This window comes from Monodelphis domestica, chromosome 4, assembly GCF_027887165.1.
Source record: "Monodelphis domestica isolate mMonDom1 chromosome 4, mMonDom1.pri, whole genome shotgun sequence".
Lineage (NCBI taxonomy): Eukaryota > Metazoa > Chordata > Mammalia > Didelphimorphia > Didelphidae > Monodelphis > Monodelphis domestica.
The window spans coordinates 446,547,998-446,567,099 of NC_077230.1; the positions used below are offsets into that span (position 1 = coordinate 446,547,998).

Genomic DNA, 19,102 nt, shown 5'->3' on the forward strand with positions numbered 1-19,102 from the left:
CTTTCAATACCAGGTGCAGCCTGAGCTTTCATTGGAGCAATATGGAAAAGGAGAAGAGTCCTGCCAAGTAGCCTGTTATTGTTACATCTGGCCAGTGACTGTCAGTTATTCCTCGGTCGGCCTCTTGACTCTTGTTCCCCAGATTTCCATAGTTGCAGGCCTAGGCTTGGATCCTTTGTTTTTCATGAATAAACTTTTTGACAATTAATGTTGAATTGTGGTATTTTTGTGGAGTAATTTCCCTTTAGCCTGGCCAAGGTCAAAACTCCAGACTTGCTGCGCCCTTCCCCTCAGGCTATGAAACGAGGGGCAGCTTCTGTTTTATTACTATGATAAATGGATTAAAGGTCTGACTGGAAAGCCATGGTGAACTTTGACCCATTGTGAGAGTGCTGGGCCAGCCAGGACAAGGACCTGCTTCTCTTGTAAAGAAGTAATGGGGGGGGAGTTGAGGTCTCCTAAGTCCCCCTCCTCAGTGGTTATTTATGAATCTGAGAATTAATGTGTTCTGGCCCCCAAAACCACATAAAGTTTTTGTTTTATGTTTTAAAATCAGAAATGTACTTTTATATATACCAAATATATTTATAGACAAGAAGAAAAAATAGAAAGAAATAAACTTGCTTGTGAAACATTATTTACTTTCAAGGTCAGGTGAGGATGCTGGTGCTAAAGGTTTCCATGCCATGTGCTCTTGCTAACATAACTTACTCTCTGCACACGTAATGCTACATTTAATGCAAAATTGACCTTATATATTACTTGTGATGTGTAACTATTGCTAAACTTACTTGCTATTTTTTTACTCATCATCATTTCTTCATTGAATTTTGGCTGTTTTGCCACACTTTCCTCGAGTTCACTTGGAGGCTGTTTCAACAAAAACCTTTGCATGGAAGTTTCTGTTAAAGGGATTTTCTTAGTCTCTCCTTGTGTCTCCCTCAGAGGCCAGAGAGCAGAATTCACAGGAGTCCCCTGAGCCAGAGCTGAAGATTCCGTTACCAGGGAGACCAGGCTGAGGAGAGGAAGTAGCCGCCCTCTGACAGGAAGTTAGGTAGGACAGTTGGTCAGTGAGGAGAAAAAGGAAGCAGCCACTGACAGTTGGGGCTCTTTTGCCTCTGGGATCTTGAGAGAGCAGAAGGTCTGTTTCTGGGGCATGAGGCTGCTGACAATTGGGCTCTGCTGTGTCTCTGTGTCTGTTCATTGCTTTAAACTACCACAGAAAAGGGACAAATACAGAAGCGCCCATGTCAGCAGGAGGTGGCTCTGTCTGGACAAGGAGCCATGGCGGGGCTTTGCCTTCCCCCAGAGGAGAGAACAGGCCCCCACCTTCTTCCCCCTCTTTCCCCCAAGCTGGGGAAGGGAGTGCAGTCACAGGATGGGGGTGAGGCTGGTCCAGGCCCTTTCTCAATGGTCCAAGGGGAGAAGCAGCCAATATGAGCCAGGTTGGAGCAGGGACGGGATACCTGGGCCCACAGGCCATGGAAGGAGCTCTGATCTCTGCACAGGGCAAATGCCAACACATTTTCCCCAACCCCCACCTGATGCCCGTCTCCTCCAGTAACCTCTCCTTCTAGGAGTCTCCCCTAAGGGCAGGGGAAGAGCCCTGGAGCTCCTCTGAGCCCTGCCTCTCTAATTCCCTTCAGGTGTACAAAGAGGGAGTCTCCCCACCTTGGGGCTCCCACCTCCTGAGGGACCACAGTCTGGCCCAAGCAGAGGCCCTGGAGCCAGAGGGAATGGCCCCCGGGACCCCGAGGTCCCCATCCCAGGTGAGTGCGGTCCATCCCAAGGTGGAATCCAGCAGAACTCAAAACTGTGTCTTTCCCAGGCCTCCAGGGGCGCCATCACTGCTTGCTGTCAATGTGACCTCAAAGGTCACCCACAATCCCCAACTGTGTTCTGGGGTTTTCCAGGGCCTCTGTAGCCCCTGCCTGGATGAGTCAGCCCAGATTCCAGACAAGCAGACCCAAATGCAGTCATTTATTCATCCACTCTCCACTGTGATACCCTCCATTAGAGGGGGATCCCACCATCCAGGGATGGCCCAGGGACAGTCTCTGCTCCTGACCTGGTTTTGGAGTTTGGCCAGGTCAGTGAGGACTGCCAGGTTGGCTTTGGAAGAGGTTTGGGGTGAGATCAAGTGAGAGCACAGACAGGAAAAGGCATGTTTTTATTAGAAGAAAAAGGATGGGAATTCCAGGGTAAGGCAAAAGGTCTGCTTTTCAAATATTATTAACTATCAGGAACTTAGAGTGCACTTAACATACAGAAGCTTTACATCTTTCCGTTTACTAATCAAATCACTTACCTTGAACCTAACAGATTATCTATCCTGTTGCTTTCTCAGTATTTTTCATTTTGGTTCCTTTATTTTTTTATTTTTTAACTAAAAAAATTGATTTAGAATATTTTTCCATGGTCGTATGATTCACATTCTCTCCCTCCCCTTTCCTTGTCCTGGAGCTGACAAACAGTTCCACTGGGTTGTGCATGTATTATTGCTCAAAACCCATTTCCTTATTATTCTTATTTGTAATAGAGTGATCTGTGTAAAATTAATTAATTCATTAATTTTCAATTTTTTCCATGTTTGTATGATTCATTGTCTTTCCTGCCCCTCTTTTCCCCCCCTTCCAAAGGTGACAGTTTCACTGAGTTGTACAAATGTTGTCACTTGATACCTTTTCCATATTATTCATTTTTGCTATAGAACAGTTTTTTTTAAGGCTCAAACCCCAAATCACATCCCATATATACATGTGATATGTGATGTCATATTAACCTTTTGCATTTTTACTCCCATAGTTCTTTCTCTCAGGGTGGATGGCATTGTTTTACATAAGTCCTTCAGGAGTGTCCTGGCTTGTTGCATTGCTACTAATAGCAAAGTCCACTACAGTGTCTTACTTTCTGTGTACAATGTTCTGCTGGTTCTGCTCATTTCACTCTGCATCAGTTCATTGACGTTCTCCCAGTTCATATGGAAAGCCTCCAGATCATCAATCCTCACAGCACAATAGTCTTCCATCACCATCATATACCAAAATTTGTTCAGCTATTACCAATCAAGAGACACCCCCTCATTTTCCAATTTTTTGCCACCACAAAAAGCACAGCTATAAATATTTTTTGTACAAGTATTTTTCATTATTTTCTCTTTGGGATACAAACCCAGCAGTGTTATAGGTGGATCAGAGGGCATGCAGTCTTTTAAAGTCCATTGGACATAATACCACATTGTGTTCCAGAATGGTTAGATCACTTCACAACTCCACCAACAATGTATTGCAGTGTCCCAATTTTGCCACATCTCCAGCATTTATTATTTTCCTTTATTGTCATATTGGTCAACTTGCTAAGTGTAAGATGGTAACTCAGAATTGTTTTGATTTGCATTTCTCTCATTAGGAAAGATTTAGAACACTTTTTCAAGTGATTATTGATTGTTTTTATTTTTTTATCTGAAAACTGCCTATTCATATCCCTTGACCATTTGTCTTTTGGGGAATGGCTTGATTTCTTGTACAGTTGACTTCTTTCCTTATATATTTGGAAAATTAGATCTTTGTCAGAGTTTTGTTATAATCATTTTCCCCAGTTTGATGCTTTTCTTCTAATTTTGGTTGTATTGGTTTTGTTTGTTCAAAACCTTCTTAATTGAATATAATAAAAATGATTCAGTTTACATTTTGTAGTGTTTTCTATCTCTTGTTTGGTCTTAAATTCCTTCCTTTGTATAGATCTGTCAGGTATACTCTTTTATGTTCTCCTCATTTATTTAGGATTTGACTCTTTTTATTTAAGTCTTTTATCCATTTTGAATTTATCTTGGTGTAGGGTGTGGCATGTTGATCTCAACCTGATTTTTCCCATACTGTTTTCCATTTTTTCTAGCAGTTTTCGTCTGTGAGTTCTTGTCCCAAAAGTTAGGATCTTTGGGTTTATGGAACACTGGGTTACTGAGGTCATTTACCCCAAGTCTATTCCATTGATCCACTGATCCTTCTTTCTTGTTTTGATAATCACTGCTTCATAGTACAGTTTAAGATTTGGTACTGTTGTGCCACCATTCTTCACATTTTTTTTTCCTTTAGTTTCCTAGATATTCTTGATTCTTTTGTTCTTCCAAATAAACTTTGTTATAATTTTTTTTCTAATTCTATAAAAATGTTTCTTGAAAACTTTAAAAACTCTTCAAAACTTGAAGAAATTTTGGTTGGTCTGGCACTGAATAAGTAAATTAATTTCAATGGGAACATTATTTTTATTATATTAGTTTGACCTACCTATGAGCAATTCATGTTTTTTCAATTGTTTAGATCTTATTTTAATTGTGTGAAAGGCATTTTGTAGTTGTTTTCATATAATTCCTGTGTTTTTCTTGGTAAGTAAATTCCCAAATATTTTATACTTTTTAGAGTGATTTTAAATAGAGTTTCTCTTTCTAACTCTTGCTGCTGAGTGGTGTTGGAAATACATAGAAATACTGATGATTTATGTTGGCTTTATTTTGTACCCTGCAATTTTGCTAAAGTTGTTAATATTTCCACTATCTTTTTAGTTGATTTTCTAAGATTCCTTAAGCATACCATCATATCGTCTGAAGAGAGTGATGCTTTAGTTTCCTCTTTGCCTACTTTAATTTTGTTTTCTTTTCTAATTACTACTGCTAGTATTTCTAGCCCAATATGAAATAATAGAGGTAATAATGGGCATCCTTACTTCACTCCTGATCTTAATTGGGAAAGCTTGAAACCTGTCCAGATTGTAGATGATACTTGCTAATGCTTTAAAATATATATTATTTATTATTTTGAGGAAGGCTCCAGCTGTTCTGTTTCTAGTATTTTCTGTAGGAATAGGTGTTGTATTTTGTCAAAGGCTTTTTCTGTATCTCTTGAGATAATCATATGATTTCTATTGGTTTGGATAGTGAGATAGTCAGTTATGTGGATGGTTTTCCTAATATTAAACCATCATTGCATTCCTGGTATAAATCCTACCTGATCATAGTGAATAATCCTTGTGATGACTTACTGTAGTCTCTTTGCTAATATTTTATTTAAGGTATTTTCATCTATGTTCATAAAGGAGATTGGTCTGTAGTTTTCTTTCTCTGTTTCTGGTGTGCCTGGCTTTGGAATCAGTACCCCCTTTGTGCCATAAAAAGAATTTGGTGAGACTCCTTCTTTGCTTATTTTGTCAAATAATTTGTATAGTATTGGGGTTAGCTGTTCTTCGAATGTTTGATAGAATTCTCTTGTGAATCCATTTGGCCCTGGGGAATTTTTCTTAGGGACTTATTTGAGGGCTTGTTCAATTTTTTTTTCTGAGATGGAATTATTGAAGTATTTTATGTCCTCTTTTGTTAATCTGGGCAATTTATATTTTTCTAAATATTCACCCATTTCACCTAGATTGTCCTATTTATTACCATGTAGTTGGGCAAAGAAGCTCTTAATAATTACCTGAAATGCTCCTTCATCAGAGGTGAGGTCATCCTTGTGAGGAAAATTCCATTAGCAGAAATACTAATAAGAGTCAGAATCTGCAAGCCAAGAAGAAATAGGTTTACTGGGAGAGGGCCGGCCTCCCTCTGGCAGAGGAAAGAGTTCCAATGAAAATAGAATGAACAGAAATCTTCCACATGGCAGGTCTGAATTGCTGACCAAGTGCTGAATGAGCCGGAAGTGCAGGAATCCTCACGATGGGGGGTAGCCAATATCCGGTATTATGACTGACCTTTCCACGCCTCTGCAATGACTTCCGGGTCTGATCTTCTGCTGACAATCCCTATCCAGGTCAGCGTCAGTCACCTCCCACAGCTCAGGAGGCCTGACCTAAGCCATCGCGCCTGTACTGCTGCCTGACTGTCTTCTGTCCTATGTGCAGCCCGGGGTGGTGGGCTTGGTAGGAACTTTGGGTCACAGGCTTAAGTCAAAGAGCCTGTCAGCCCGATTTCCTACCTCTGGAGCCATCCAGGGGTCCCTGGTCAGGAGCACCTGCAGTCACGAGGAACTGGAGGTACGAGCAGGCCCCAAAGAGGAAGACACGAAGGGAGGCCAGAAGGGAGAGATGCTGCGTCTGCTGCGTCTGCTCCCAGGGGGCTGGCAAGGAAGGCTAACAGGGGGCAGGGGAGAGGGGGGAGGGTCGTCCCACAGTGCTTTAGGTTTGCGGCCTTGCGTAACACTAACAACCCAAATAAAGAGACACAGCCAGAAAAAGCTGCAGCAGGTCCTGGTTGGAGCTGTGAGAAGACACTTGTTTCGCACATTATCAAAAAATGTTATGAAAAGGAGGAAGAAACAACCTTCCCCAGAAAGGCTTTTTGTTGAGACGGCCTCTATGGCCTAGTGCATGGCCAGTCTTTGTGCAGGTACCACGTGCTGCTGAAAAGAAGGAATATTCCTTGTTACCCTGTTCAGTGTTCTCCAGATATCTGTTGCATCTGGGTGTCTTTTCAATAAACTGTTTAATCCCCACCCACCCCACCCCCCCAATCCTCCACCTTTCCTTACTCTCACTAGTACTGATTACCTCATCCACTGTGGCACTGTGGACTCCTCCCACAGGGGGAAGCTTGTGTTTCAAATATCCACTCATGAGTTAAAGCAAAAAATCCCAATTGTGACTGCTGGTATCTCAACTTGCTCCTGATTTAAGGTGCTCATGTATCATGGCACCACTTTGTGTGGATAGATAGAGAGATAGATAGATAGATAGAGAGATAGATAGAGAGATAGTGAGATAGAGAGAGAGATAGAGAGATGATAGATAGATATTAAGAGAGAGAGCGATAAAGAGAAGACACCAGTGCTAGAGGAATTACCCTTTTTCTTTTATGTTGTGGAGAGGTTCAACTGACCACATTAAATGACTAATCTTGTAATAAATTAATTAAAAATGAAGAAATTCTGCCTCTTGAGAATTTTAGTCATTGAGGTCAATGTCTTATGTGTGAGCTCCATCCCCAACCCCAGATAATCAAATGTTATCTTTTTAAAAGATGAACACACCCTCCTTTCCTCATCACATTTACTATTCTGTAACTAAACATAAAATGACTGAATATTTTCTAGGAAGAAATGGCATTCATCATAAAGCATAGACAGGATGTTGGCACATCATACCCAGTGGTTTGCCAAATTCTCAATAAAACCACAAAAGCCTGCTCTTTGTCCCTTAGCTATAATCAGTGTCTGATCTCATATAACTCTGGAGTCCTCTTTAGGCTTTCAGCTAGATAAGAGTATTTCAGTCTTTTAAAAACTTGAGTAGAGGATTCCTTTTTTTTGTTGTTTTCTCCTTATAATCCTTGATAATATTTTTCCCCAGAATACCCAGTAATTGCTTCTTTCTCATAAACTTCAAAAAAAGTTCTTATTATATGAATTCTGACAGTTGTGATGAGGAGGGATTTCAGATCTCCTTCTCTCTTCTCCACAGAATCTCCCGCCTCCCTCAGAGAGCACATACCCTCTCCCTTATTCCATACGGAAAAGCATGTCAGAGTGAGTCGCTTCTCCAGTCTTCATTCTTACAACATGATTCTCACTTCAGATACAAAATGTCTTTGTCAGTATTCCATTGGGCTTTGAATGACTGGTCTCCAGAGCTGGCTGTAATACTCTTCAGGGTGACAAGTTTGGGCTGAGTCCCTTTTGTGCTTCAGTTTCTTCAAGTTAGTTGATGAGGCCTGGACTGGATGAATTCTGCAGGCTCAGCTCTAAATCTTATGACTTTTGCTGGTTTAGGGGTCAATAACATTCAAGGATGTGGCTGTGGACTTCACCCAGGAGGAGTGGTGCCTGTTGGACCCATCCCAGAAAGAGCTGTTCAGGAAGGTGATGCTGGAGAATGTGCAGAATCTACTCTTCGTGGGTAAGGACCATTTTTTTTTAACTCTGAAAAATGCCATTAAGGGAATGTCTTCATTCTGTGCCAAAGGTACCGCATTTTAAGCCTGTGTCAGTGATTAAAAAAGCAAAAGTGCTGACCTCTGCACAGGGTTCTCCTGCCTGGTTTGATTTAAAAAAAAAGGTCTTTGAATTTTGTGATGGGAAGCTGGGACTTTCCTTTCCTGCTCCTGAAATTGTCTCTCTTCTATTTTAGGTAGCTTCAGGTGAAAACTTTAAAAAGTGTTATAGATTTACATTCCTGAAGTTAATCATAATAGTCATCTAGTCAACCTTCTAATTAGACCTGAATTTGTGTACAAATACTCTGTTAATACCAAGGCAGGTCTTCCTTGCAGATGGCCATTGAAAGGGACACTCTACCTGTCAAGGCAGCCCCTCCCATGTAGGATGAGTGGTGTTTAGAAAGGGTTTTTTGTTAAGAAGTATTCATGGGGCAGGAAATGCCAAGAAGGCATAAGAGCAGAAGCAAAAGCTGGAACTAACCCTGAGAATCTCAAACGAACCTTAAAAGAATGCTTCTGGAATGCTGGAATCACAGAATGAACAAGGGTCAGAGTAAGGTCTTGAAAGGTAGGCAGAAAGGGTCTATTTCTGGGGATAAAGAGGAATTGTATATAAAACTGCACAAAGGGAAGTGAAGAAAATCTACCCTCTATATTCTGCTCCATATCCTGTACCAGGGCAGAAGGCAACTTCAAGACCCTGGACCCTTTTTAAGACTTCATTTGTGCCTCCCATGGACCCTCCTTCAAGGTAGGGAAACAGAGAGTAAAGGGAAGGCCACGGAGAAAGAACTATTGGACTTCAACTCAAATAAGAAAAGCAAGAGTAGCAATTATGAACTCAGACAAAACTAGAGAAAGAAAAAGATCTCATTAAAAGATATAAGGTTGATAATTACATCTTGATAAAAAAAAGGTGGTTTATATAGTTAGACCATATTAGTTCTTAACACATATGCACCAACTGATTATAGCCTCCAGATTTTTAAAATAGAAACTAAAGGAGAATAAGGAGGAAATTGCTAATAGAACTATACTGGTAGGGAATCACAGCCTTCCTTTATCAGAACTCTTACCAAAAAAATAAACAAGAAAGGAATAAAGAAAGTATATGAAATTTTAAACAAGTTACATTTTAATAGATATCTGAAACAAATGGAATGACACGGAAAAAGGAATATATCTTCTTTTTAGGTACACATGAAAAATATGCAAAAGACCAAGTACCAGGATATAAAAACTTTCATAATGAAATTCAAAAAAGCAGAAGTAATAAGTGCAACCTTTTCAGATCATAATACAATTATTCTCAATAATAATGGAAAGAAAAGTTTAGAATTAATTGGAAACTATATAATCTAATTGCTGAAAAGGGGTGAGTCAACAAACAAATGATAGAAACAATCAATGATGTCATAAAAGGAACTACAGCAAGGAAACAATATATCAAAAGTTGTGGGATGTAATCAAGGCAGTACTTGGTGGGGAATTTATATCCATGGGTATTTATATAAATAAAATAGGGGGGAAAAGTGAAACAGAACAAATTAAAAATCCAAGTAAAGACTTAATTGGAAATAAAAAAATCAAAGAAGAAATGGATAAAATTGAAAGTAAAAGAACTTTTGAAGTAATAAATAAGATTAGGAATGTATTTTCCAAGAAAAAAAGGGCAAATAAACTAGAGCATTAATCTAACTACTATTTAAACAATTTGGCAAAATAGGAAAAGCAGTCCTGCAAAATTTTTAGCGTGATGCAAATGGGATGCTAATGGATGAACCAGGAGGGAGAAAAACAGAGAAAGAAAACTATAGGGAAATTTCCTTAATGAATAGTGATGCAAAAATCTTAGATACCTCACAAAGTTTATTTTCTATGACCAGGTGGAATTTGTGCCAGGGATCCAAGGCTGTTTTATTATTAGGGAAACCATCAACATAATTGACCATATCAATAATCAATCTAACAGAATTCTCACTATTATCTCCTTAGATGAAAAGACCTTTGACAATATACAATACCTCTTCTTCTTAAAAACCCTAGAAAGCAAAGCAATAAAAGGGCCATCCTTTAAAATAATTAATATCCATATAAAACTATCAGCAAGTATCATATGTAGTGGGGATTGATGAAAAGCATAAGATCAGGACTGAAGCCAGGATACATATCATCACCACTATTATTTATTGTTGTACTAGAAATGTAAGCTTTAGCAATAAACTGTTTAATTTTTTTGTAATTGCATGTAATAATAATTTTTAACATGTTTTCCAAAGTTTGGAGATCCAAACTGATTCCTTCTCTCCTCCCTCAAATGATAAGCAATTTGATCCAGGTTATACATGTATGATGATACAAAACTAAATCCATATTGTTCATGTTGTGAGAGAAGACTCCTATGAAGCTAAAACTCTAAAATAAGAACACATACAAGTAAAATAAAATGAATAACAGTCTGTGTTGATCTGCATTCAGAGAAGATGTTCTTTATCTGAAGGTCCATATCATTTTTCATCACAAGTCCTTTAGAATTTTCTTAGTTCATTTTACTGCAGAGAAAAGTGAAGTCTTTCACAATTGATCATCATACAATATTGCTGTTACTGTGTATAGTGTTCTCCCCGCTCTGATCATTTCACTTGTGTCAGTTCATTGAGATCTTTCCAGGCTTTTTTTTAAATTTAAATTTTCTTTTTAAATTTCTTTCCATAATTACATGATTCATGATGTCTCCCTCCCCTCTTCCCTCCTCCATCCAGTAGGTCAGAAGCAATTTGTGAGGGGTTAATATAAAAGGTTGGGCTGGATTATTAAGGATTAGGGTTGCCAGGAATTTAGTCAAATTCCAATGAGATTTATTTTAGCAATTTATTTATAAAATATAGAAAGAGTGAAAGCAAGAAAATCAGAGCAGATAAGATATCTAGCCTACACACTAAGTATTTGCTCCAGTCCCTGGCTCAACCCAGGTAGGGCTGATTAGTCATTAGACAAAGAGGCCTTGAGCAGAGGATCTGGGGATGCCGGAGACCTCTCTCAATAGGGTAGGTCTCTCCTGAGGCCAGTCCCTTCAGAAAATCCAGGTAAGGAGTCAGCCTTTTTCACTCACCCCACGTGGTAGTTTTAAAGAAAGCAGAAGCAGTCTAAAATCTTCAGTCAGAAATCCTCCATAGTCAAGTCCCACAAAAGACAAATGACAAAAGAGCTCACAGGAAGTCCTTGGCATTTTTAAAGATCTTTTCTTTTTGTCACTTCCTGTGACTTTCTTCCATTTTATGTATACCAATTACAGCTAAAGCTTTGCTTATTTGCTAACCCAGGGGGGCAGTAAGTCTATTCTGATTCATCACCCAATTTGGTTTATGGATTATGCCCATATTATCACTCAAAACATATTTCTATATTATTGATTTTTGTAATAGACCAATCTTTCAAAACCAAAACCCATATAAACCAATTGTAAGTCATATGTTGTATCTTAAATTTCTATTCCCACAGTTCTTTTTCTAGATGTGGATAGCATTCCTTGTCATGAGTCCCTTGGAATTTCCTGGATCATTGCATTCCAGTTTCTGTGTACAATGTTCTCCTGGATCTGCTTATTTCAGTCCCTATCAGTCTATTAATTATTCCTTATAACACAGTAATATTCCATCATCATCATCATATGCCACAATTTGTTGAGCCATTCCCTAGTGGAGAGACCCCCCTCCATTTTCAAATTCTCTGCTACCAGAAAAAGCCCAGCTATAAATATTTTTGAACAAATAGGTCCTTCCCCCCCCCTTTATTAACCCTTACCTCCCATCTCGGAATCAGTACTTCGTATTGGTTCCTATGCAGAAGAGTGGTAAGCGCTAGGGCAGTGATGGGCAACCTTTTTGAGCTTAGTGTGTCACTTCGAGAAAAAAATGTCCTTGTCGGCATGTGGCCCCATCCTTCTCTGTTTTCAGCCTTGTGTCATCAAAAATGGCTACATGTTTCAGTGCTGACACACATCACCAGTTCACCATCATGCAGCTAGGCAATGAGGGTTAAGTGACTTGCCCAGGGTCACACAGCTAGAAAGTGTCTAAGGCCAGATTAGAACTCAGGACCTCCCATCTATCTCTGGGCCTGACTCAATCCACTGAGCCACCTCACTTCTCCCCCTGTTTTAATCAATTAGGGACACAAACCTAGTTGTAGTATTGACGGATCAAAGGGCATACATTGTTTCAAAGCCCTTTGGGCATAATTCCAAATTGCCTATCAGAATGTTTGGATCCATTCACAACTCCACTAGCAATGCATTAATATCCCCATTTTGTGTCATTCCCATCAACATTTGTTATTTTCCTTTAATATCATATTGGCCTCTCTGCTACCTATGAGAAGGTTGCTCAGAATTGTTTTGATCTTCTCTATTCAGGAGGGTTTGAAAACATTAATACATGTGATTATTGATGGTTATGATTTCATCTCAAAACTGTCAATTTCTATCTTTTGACCATTTGTCAATTGGGGAATGGCTTGGTTTTTTCATCAACTTAATTAGTTCTTTGTATATTTGAGAAATTAGATCTTTGTCAGAGAAATTTGTTATACAATTTTTTCCACAGTTTTTTACTTCAGTTCTAATTTTTATTTCATTGGTTTTGTTTGTACAAAACCTTTGTAATTTGATATAGTCAAAATGATTCATTTTACTTCTTGTAATGTTCTCTGTCTCTTGCTTGGTTGTTAATACTTCCCTTCTCCATAGAGCTGACAGGTATACTATTTTTCATTTACCCAATTTATTTACTTATATCCCTCTTCATGTTAAAGTCATATACCCATTGTGAACTTATCTTGGTATAAGATGTGAGAAATTGATCTGAACCTAATTTTTGCCATGCTGCTTTCCAATTTTCCCAGCAGGTTTTGTCCAATATTGAGTTCTTATTCCAAAAGCTGTGATCCTTAGGTTTTTTAGCTAATGTCATATTATTTTGATGATCACTGTTTTATAGTACAGTTAAGATCTGATACTGCTAGGCCAACATCCTTCACATTGTTTTTCAATATTTCTCTTGACATTTTTGATCTTGTTCTTTCCGATCAATTTTGTCATTATTTTTTCCAATTCTATAGAATGCTTTTTTCTTTTTTGTTAGGTATTATGAATTTCAAAACTATTCCACCCTAATCAGACCATTCTTTAGAAGATCTGATTTAGCTATTTCCTGATCAATAACAATAAAGATACTTGGAGTAACAGAATCAGATCTTGGAAACTACATTTCTCCTCCCTTCTTAGTTTAACAAGATTAGGAAGGTCTGTATTAAACTCAAGATTTATTTATCTGAGAAAATGGCCTTCAACAGACATGTACACAAAGAAAGGACAGACCTCTGGGTGGTCCTAAGTCAAGCTTGAGCCACCATTGGCACATGTGAAATGCAGGAAGTGAGGAAGAGAACAGTCGCTAGAGTTCTAGTGACTTCCTGTGGAGAGGGCTAGAGTCAGTTCGATCCTGGAGCTTGAGCTTGGAGGAGCCCCACAGACAGCTTTCCTTCAGGCCAATCGCGTGAGTGATAAGGACTGACCCCTTTCTCTGCCTTGGCTTTCCAAGGCTTTAATGCCAGCTTTGGCTCAGCTTGAGCCAGAGTGGTTCTGAGTTAAACTCCTTTCCTTCTCTCTCTCTCTTTCTCTCCCTCTTTCCTTCTCTCCCTCTATATCTCTCTTCCTCTAATATTTTCTTCCTCTTATTGAAATTAAATCACCATAAAAATTTGGCAGCTGACTTGGGTATTTTATTATTTGGGATTTCCCTTGGCGACCATTTAAATTTAGATTTTTTTCAGTCTCAACCACAATAGTCACCCTTTATAGTATGGCACTGAATAAGTAATTAATTTAGGTAGTATTGCCTTTTTTATGATATTAGGCCATCCTGCTATGAAAGGGGATTATTTATTCTTTATGTCTATTCTGAGTTTATACTTGCAAAAAGGAAATCTTTTATTCTCTTTCTATAGTTGGAGTTGACACTGTAGTTAACATTAACTTAAGTACCCCTATCTAGAAACTCACTAGAATGGAGACAGGATTTACTCTAGCACTCCACCTTTTTTTTTAAACTCAATTATCTAGAAACTTGTGAATTCTTTTAAGAATTCACCCAAGAGTTCACACCCTCAGTAACTGTTCAGTCAGGAAACTGTGAAACTTTTTGATTAGAAATTGACCTTCATAAGGTGAGAAATCAATCCCACATACACTGCCTCATGGGCAGTGCTAGACAATTTGGAATCTGTGATTGGCCTCTTCTTCAGAGGAGATGGTCTTTGAGAAGATAGTCTGAAGAGACCATCTTCTGGAGACGGTCTTCTATCTGGGGAGAATCTTCAAGGGAGCTTTGCTGGAGACTTTGGCCTAGATCCTGGTCTTGGAGCTCAGCTTCAATTTGGACTCTGAATCCTGGATTATTTCATTGATTGAGTGAAAGGCTGACCACTTTCCTAGTTTCCTAAGAGACTAGCTTCCATCTTGGAGGAGGCCATGTGGTTATTAACCTCCAGGCTTCCTGGTTAAGAGCTAATTAATCTCTGCCTGGATCAAGATAGGATAGATAACTTTCCTATCCTCTTCACATTTCTCTACTTTATTGTTTCCTCTCTATTTTGTAAATACATTTCTGACTTGAGATTTAATAAATATTGGTGACCACATAATTTCATAAAATTATTGTCCAACCATTAATTTTCACCTTTACAGTATCTAATAGGAATTAATGTTTTTTCATTTATTTGTTTATAGTTCCAGTTGTGTGAAAAGTGTTTTGTAGTTGTGTTCATATAATTCCTATGCTTCTTTTGGCAGATAGATTCCCAAATATTTTATATTGTCTAGAGCGACCATATAAAATGCTTGGAAATTACAAATTTTTGAAAAAATTAGTAAACAATGTCACAAAAATTAGGTATAAAGCAATAGTTCACACCCTATATCAAGATATGGTCAAAATAGGCATATGATTTAGACATAAAGGATATTAAATGTGAATTCAGGGTGAATTCAGGGAACATAGAATTGTTTGCCTGGCAGATCTATGGAGAAAAGAAGAAGATAGAGAACATTATATGACGTAAAATGGATAATTTTGACTTCAATAACTTTAAAATATTTTCAACAAATGAAACTAGTGTAACCAAAACTAGAGAACAGCTCTAATCGGTAAAGAACTGGTGCGATATAACATCGACATTGCAGCCTTAAGCGAAACACGCTTACCAGAAGAGGGATCACTCAGCGAACCCACCACTGGATACACCTTCTTCTGGAAAGGTAGAGCCTCAAATGAAGACAGAATCCACGGTGTTGGCCTAGCCATCAAGACCAGTTTGCTCAAACAGCTGCCAGACTTGCCTGTGGGCATCAGCGAGAGGCTCATGAAGATCTGTTTGCCTCTCAGCAAAGACCGGTATGCCACAATCATCAGCGCATATGCCCCAACACTGACCAGCACAGAGGAGACCATCGAGCAGTTCTACTCTGACCTGAGTGCCGTCCTGCACTCAGTGTCCACAAATGACAAGCTGATACTACTGGGAGACTTCAACGCCCGCGTTGGCCAGGACCATGAAAGATGGAATGGAGTGCTCGGCAAACACGGCGTGGGCAAAATGAACAACAACGGCCTACTGCTACTCAGCAAATGCTCAGAATTCGAACCCACCATCATGAACACTGTATTCAGAATGGCAAACAAATATAAAACAACGTGGATGCACCCAAAATCAAAACAGTGGCATCTCATTGACTACATTATTGTACGCTGGCGAAACATCCAGGATGTAAAGATCATCAGAGCCATGAGAGGAGCTGAATACTGGAGAGACCACCGATTGGTTAGAGCGACTCTTCAAATGCGCATTGCGCCTTGCCATCCAAAATGCGCCCAGACAGTTCGCTCATTTTACAACGTGAGTCGTCTTAGAGATCCATCTTATTTGCAAACATTTCAGTCCTGCCTGGACAACAAGCTATCTGCCAAGGGACCACTCACTGGAAGCTCAACCGAGAAATGGAACCAGTTCAGAGACGCAGTGAAGGAAACATCAAAGATAGTCCTAGGCCCAAAACAACGCAACCACCAGGACTGGTTCAACTAGAACAACACTGCTATTGAAGGCCTATTGAGCAAGAAGAACAAAGCCTTTATGGAGTGGCAAAATAACCCAAACTCTGCTCCTAAAAAGGACAGATTCAAGTCTCTCCAAGCCATGGCGCAGTGTGAGATCAGGAAGATGCAAGACCGGTGGTGGGAAAAAAAGGCAGAAGAAATCCAGCGGTTTGCTGATATGAAAAATTACAAACAATTTTTCAGTGCCCTCAAAACTGTCTATGGGCCATCAAAACCCACCACCACTCCCTTGCTATCCTCTGATGGTGACACTCTCATAAAAGATAGAAAAGGCATCAGCAGCAGGTGGAAAGAACACTTCAGTCAGCTTCTCAACTGACCCTCTTCAGTCGACCAAAGCGCCCTTGACCAGATCCCCCCAAACCACTCCATTGAACAACTTGAAGTCCCTCCTTCAATAGAGGAAGTCCAAAAAGCCATTAAACAAATGAGTGCAGGCAAGGCACCCGGTAAAGATGGGATCCCAACTGAGGTGTACAAGGCCTTAAAGGGAAAGGTGCTTCAGGCATTCCACATAGTACTGACCAGCATATGGGAAGAGGAAGACATGCCCCCAGAACTCAGAGATGCCTCCATTGTAGCCCTATACAAGAACAAAGACTCACGAGCAGACTGTGACAACTACAGAGGCATCTCACTACTCTCCACTGCCGGAAAGATCCTCGCCCGTGTTATACTCAACAGACTCCTGTCATCTGTTTCAGAGCAGAACCTGCCTGAATCACAATGTGGCTTCTAACCAGATTGCAGCACCATCGACATGGTCTTCACGGTGAGGCAAATGCAGGAAAAATGCCTTGAGCAGAACCTGAGTCCCTACATTGTCTTCATAGACCTGACGTCTATGATGTTCGACACAGTGAACAGGGACGCATTGTGGGTGATCCTCAGCAAGCTCGGTTGCCCAGCAAAATTCGTCAAACTGATCCAGCTCTTTCATGTCGACATGACAGGGGAAGTCCTATCTGGTGGAGAGACTTCTGATCGCTTCAACATCTCCAATGACATGAAACAAGGCTGTGTCCTCACTCCAGTACTATTCAACCTATTTTTCACCCAAGTATTACGACATGCTGTGATGGATCTAGACCTGGGTGTCTACATCAAATACTGACTGGATGGCTCACTATTTGACCTTTGCCGCCTGACTGAAAAAACAAAGACAACAGAGAGACTCATCCTGGAAGCTCTCTTTGCAGATGACTGTGCTCTCATGGCCCACCAAGAAAATCATCTCCAAACCATTGTGGACAGGTTCTCCACCGCAACAAAACTGTTTGGCCTGACTATCAGCCTCAGCAAAACAGAGGTGCTGTTCCAACCTGAACCAGGGAGGCGAACTAACCAGCCATGCATTACAATCGACAGCACGAAGCTTTCTAACTTCAACAGTTTCAAGTACCTGGGCAGCACCATCGCCAACGACGGGTCCCTAGACCACGAGATTAATGCCAGGATCCAAAAGGCCAGCCAGGCACTTGGGCGACTGCACTGCAAAGTCCTCCAACACAGAGTTGTAAGCACTGTGACGAAGCTCAAAGTGTATAACGCAGTGGTCCTCAGCTCGCTCCTGTACAGTTGTTAAACATGGACACTGTACCAGAAGCACATGAAACAGCTGGAGCAATTCCACCAATGCTCCCTCCTGTCAATCATGAGGATCCAATGGCAGGACCGAATCACCAATCAGGAAGTCCTCGACAGAGCCAACTCCACCAGCATCGAAGTCATGATCCTCAAAACCCAGCTACGATGGTCTGGACACGTCATCCACATGGACCCACAGCGAATACCAAGACCGGTATTCTATGGTGAACTGTCAGCTGGACTCAGGAAACAAGGCCGACCAAAGAAAAGATTCAAGGATCAGCTAAAGTCCAACTTGAAGTGGGCTGGCATGACACCAAAGCAACTAGAACTCGCTGCCTCTGACAGAAGCAGCTGGCGAACCCACATTAACCATGCCGCCACCACCTTTGAAGATGAGCGACGTCGACATCTTGCTGCTGCGCATGAACGCCGACACCAGGCCACAACCGCACCTCCCGTAACAACTGGTATCCTATGCCCCATGTGCCACAAACTCTGCGCCTCAGCCTTTGGACTCCAAAGCCACATGAGGGTACACCGTAGATGAAACTGCACAAAGACAATAGTCATTCTCGATCACCGAGAGACTACCACTACTACTCTAACAGATTTCTCTGATCTGATTTTTCAAACTTATAAAGATATAAGCCAGTTTTATCCAAGAATGCAAGTTATTCCCCAGTTGACAAATGGCTATAGGTTATGAATAAGCAGTTTTCAGATGAAGAAATCAAAGGTGTCAGTGATCATATGAAGAAATATTGTAAATGTTTCTTGATTAGAGAAGTTAATTAAAGTATCACTTCACCAGCCAAAATAACAGTAAAGAGAAATGACACAGATTGGGGGGATGTGGCAAAATTGGGGCACTTAATACCTTGCTGTTGGTTTTGTCAACTGATCCATCCTTTTTGGAGAACAATTTGTAATAACTCCCAAAGCACTAAATGATGCATACCTTTTGATGTAGTAAAAACACTTGTATGTCTGTGCCCCAAAGAGATCAGAAAAAAGGGAAAGGACCTACTTATAGGAAAATATTTGTAACTGATCTTTTGGTGGTAGCAAAGAACTGCAAATTGAAGGGATGTCTATCAGTTGACAAATGGCTGAACATAGGGTGATTGTGCTATAAGAAATGACAAACAGGATGATTTCAGAAAGTGCTAGGACAACCCCCATGAACTGATGCAGAGGAAAATAAGTAGAACCAGGAGAACATTATACACTATAACACTAATATTATTGAATGTTTGAGTGTGACAACTTTGGCTACTCTCAGCAATACAATGGCCCAATACAATTCTGAGGGACTTGTGACAAAGAATGCCTCCAGAGAAAGAACTGTTAGAGATGTAATGCAGATGAGAGCATACAATTTATCACTTGTTTATTTCAGTTTTTGTTTTGAGGTTGT

General features: G+C 40.2%; 1 protein-coding gene across 2 annotated transcripts in view; it reads left to right on the top strand.

The window, feature by feature from the left end:
* Positions 1 to 939: 939 nt before the first annotated feature.
* LOC100619248 (zinc finger protein 665-like) overlaps positions 940 to 19,102 on the top strand; it is a 35,296-nt gene continuing 17,133 nt past the window's right edge. The window contains exons 1-3 of one of the 2 annotated variants that reach the window (XM_056825858.1): positions 940 to 1,054; positions 1,647 to 1,769; positions 7,755 to 7,881. In XM_056825858.1, the coding sequence (XP_056681836.1) occupies positions 1,737 to 1,769; positions 7,755 to 7,881 (160 nt within the window). In that variant the 5' untranslated portion in view covers positions 940 to 1,054; positions 1,647 to 1,736. Of the gene's footprint in view, positions 1,142 to 1,646; positions 1,770 to 7,754; positions 7,882 to 19,102 lie in introns of both variants that reach the window. The other variant, XM_056825857.1, reaches the window with a different exon arrangement.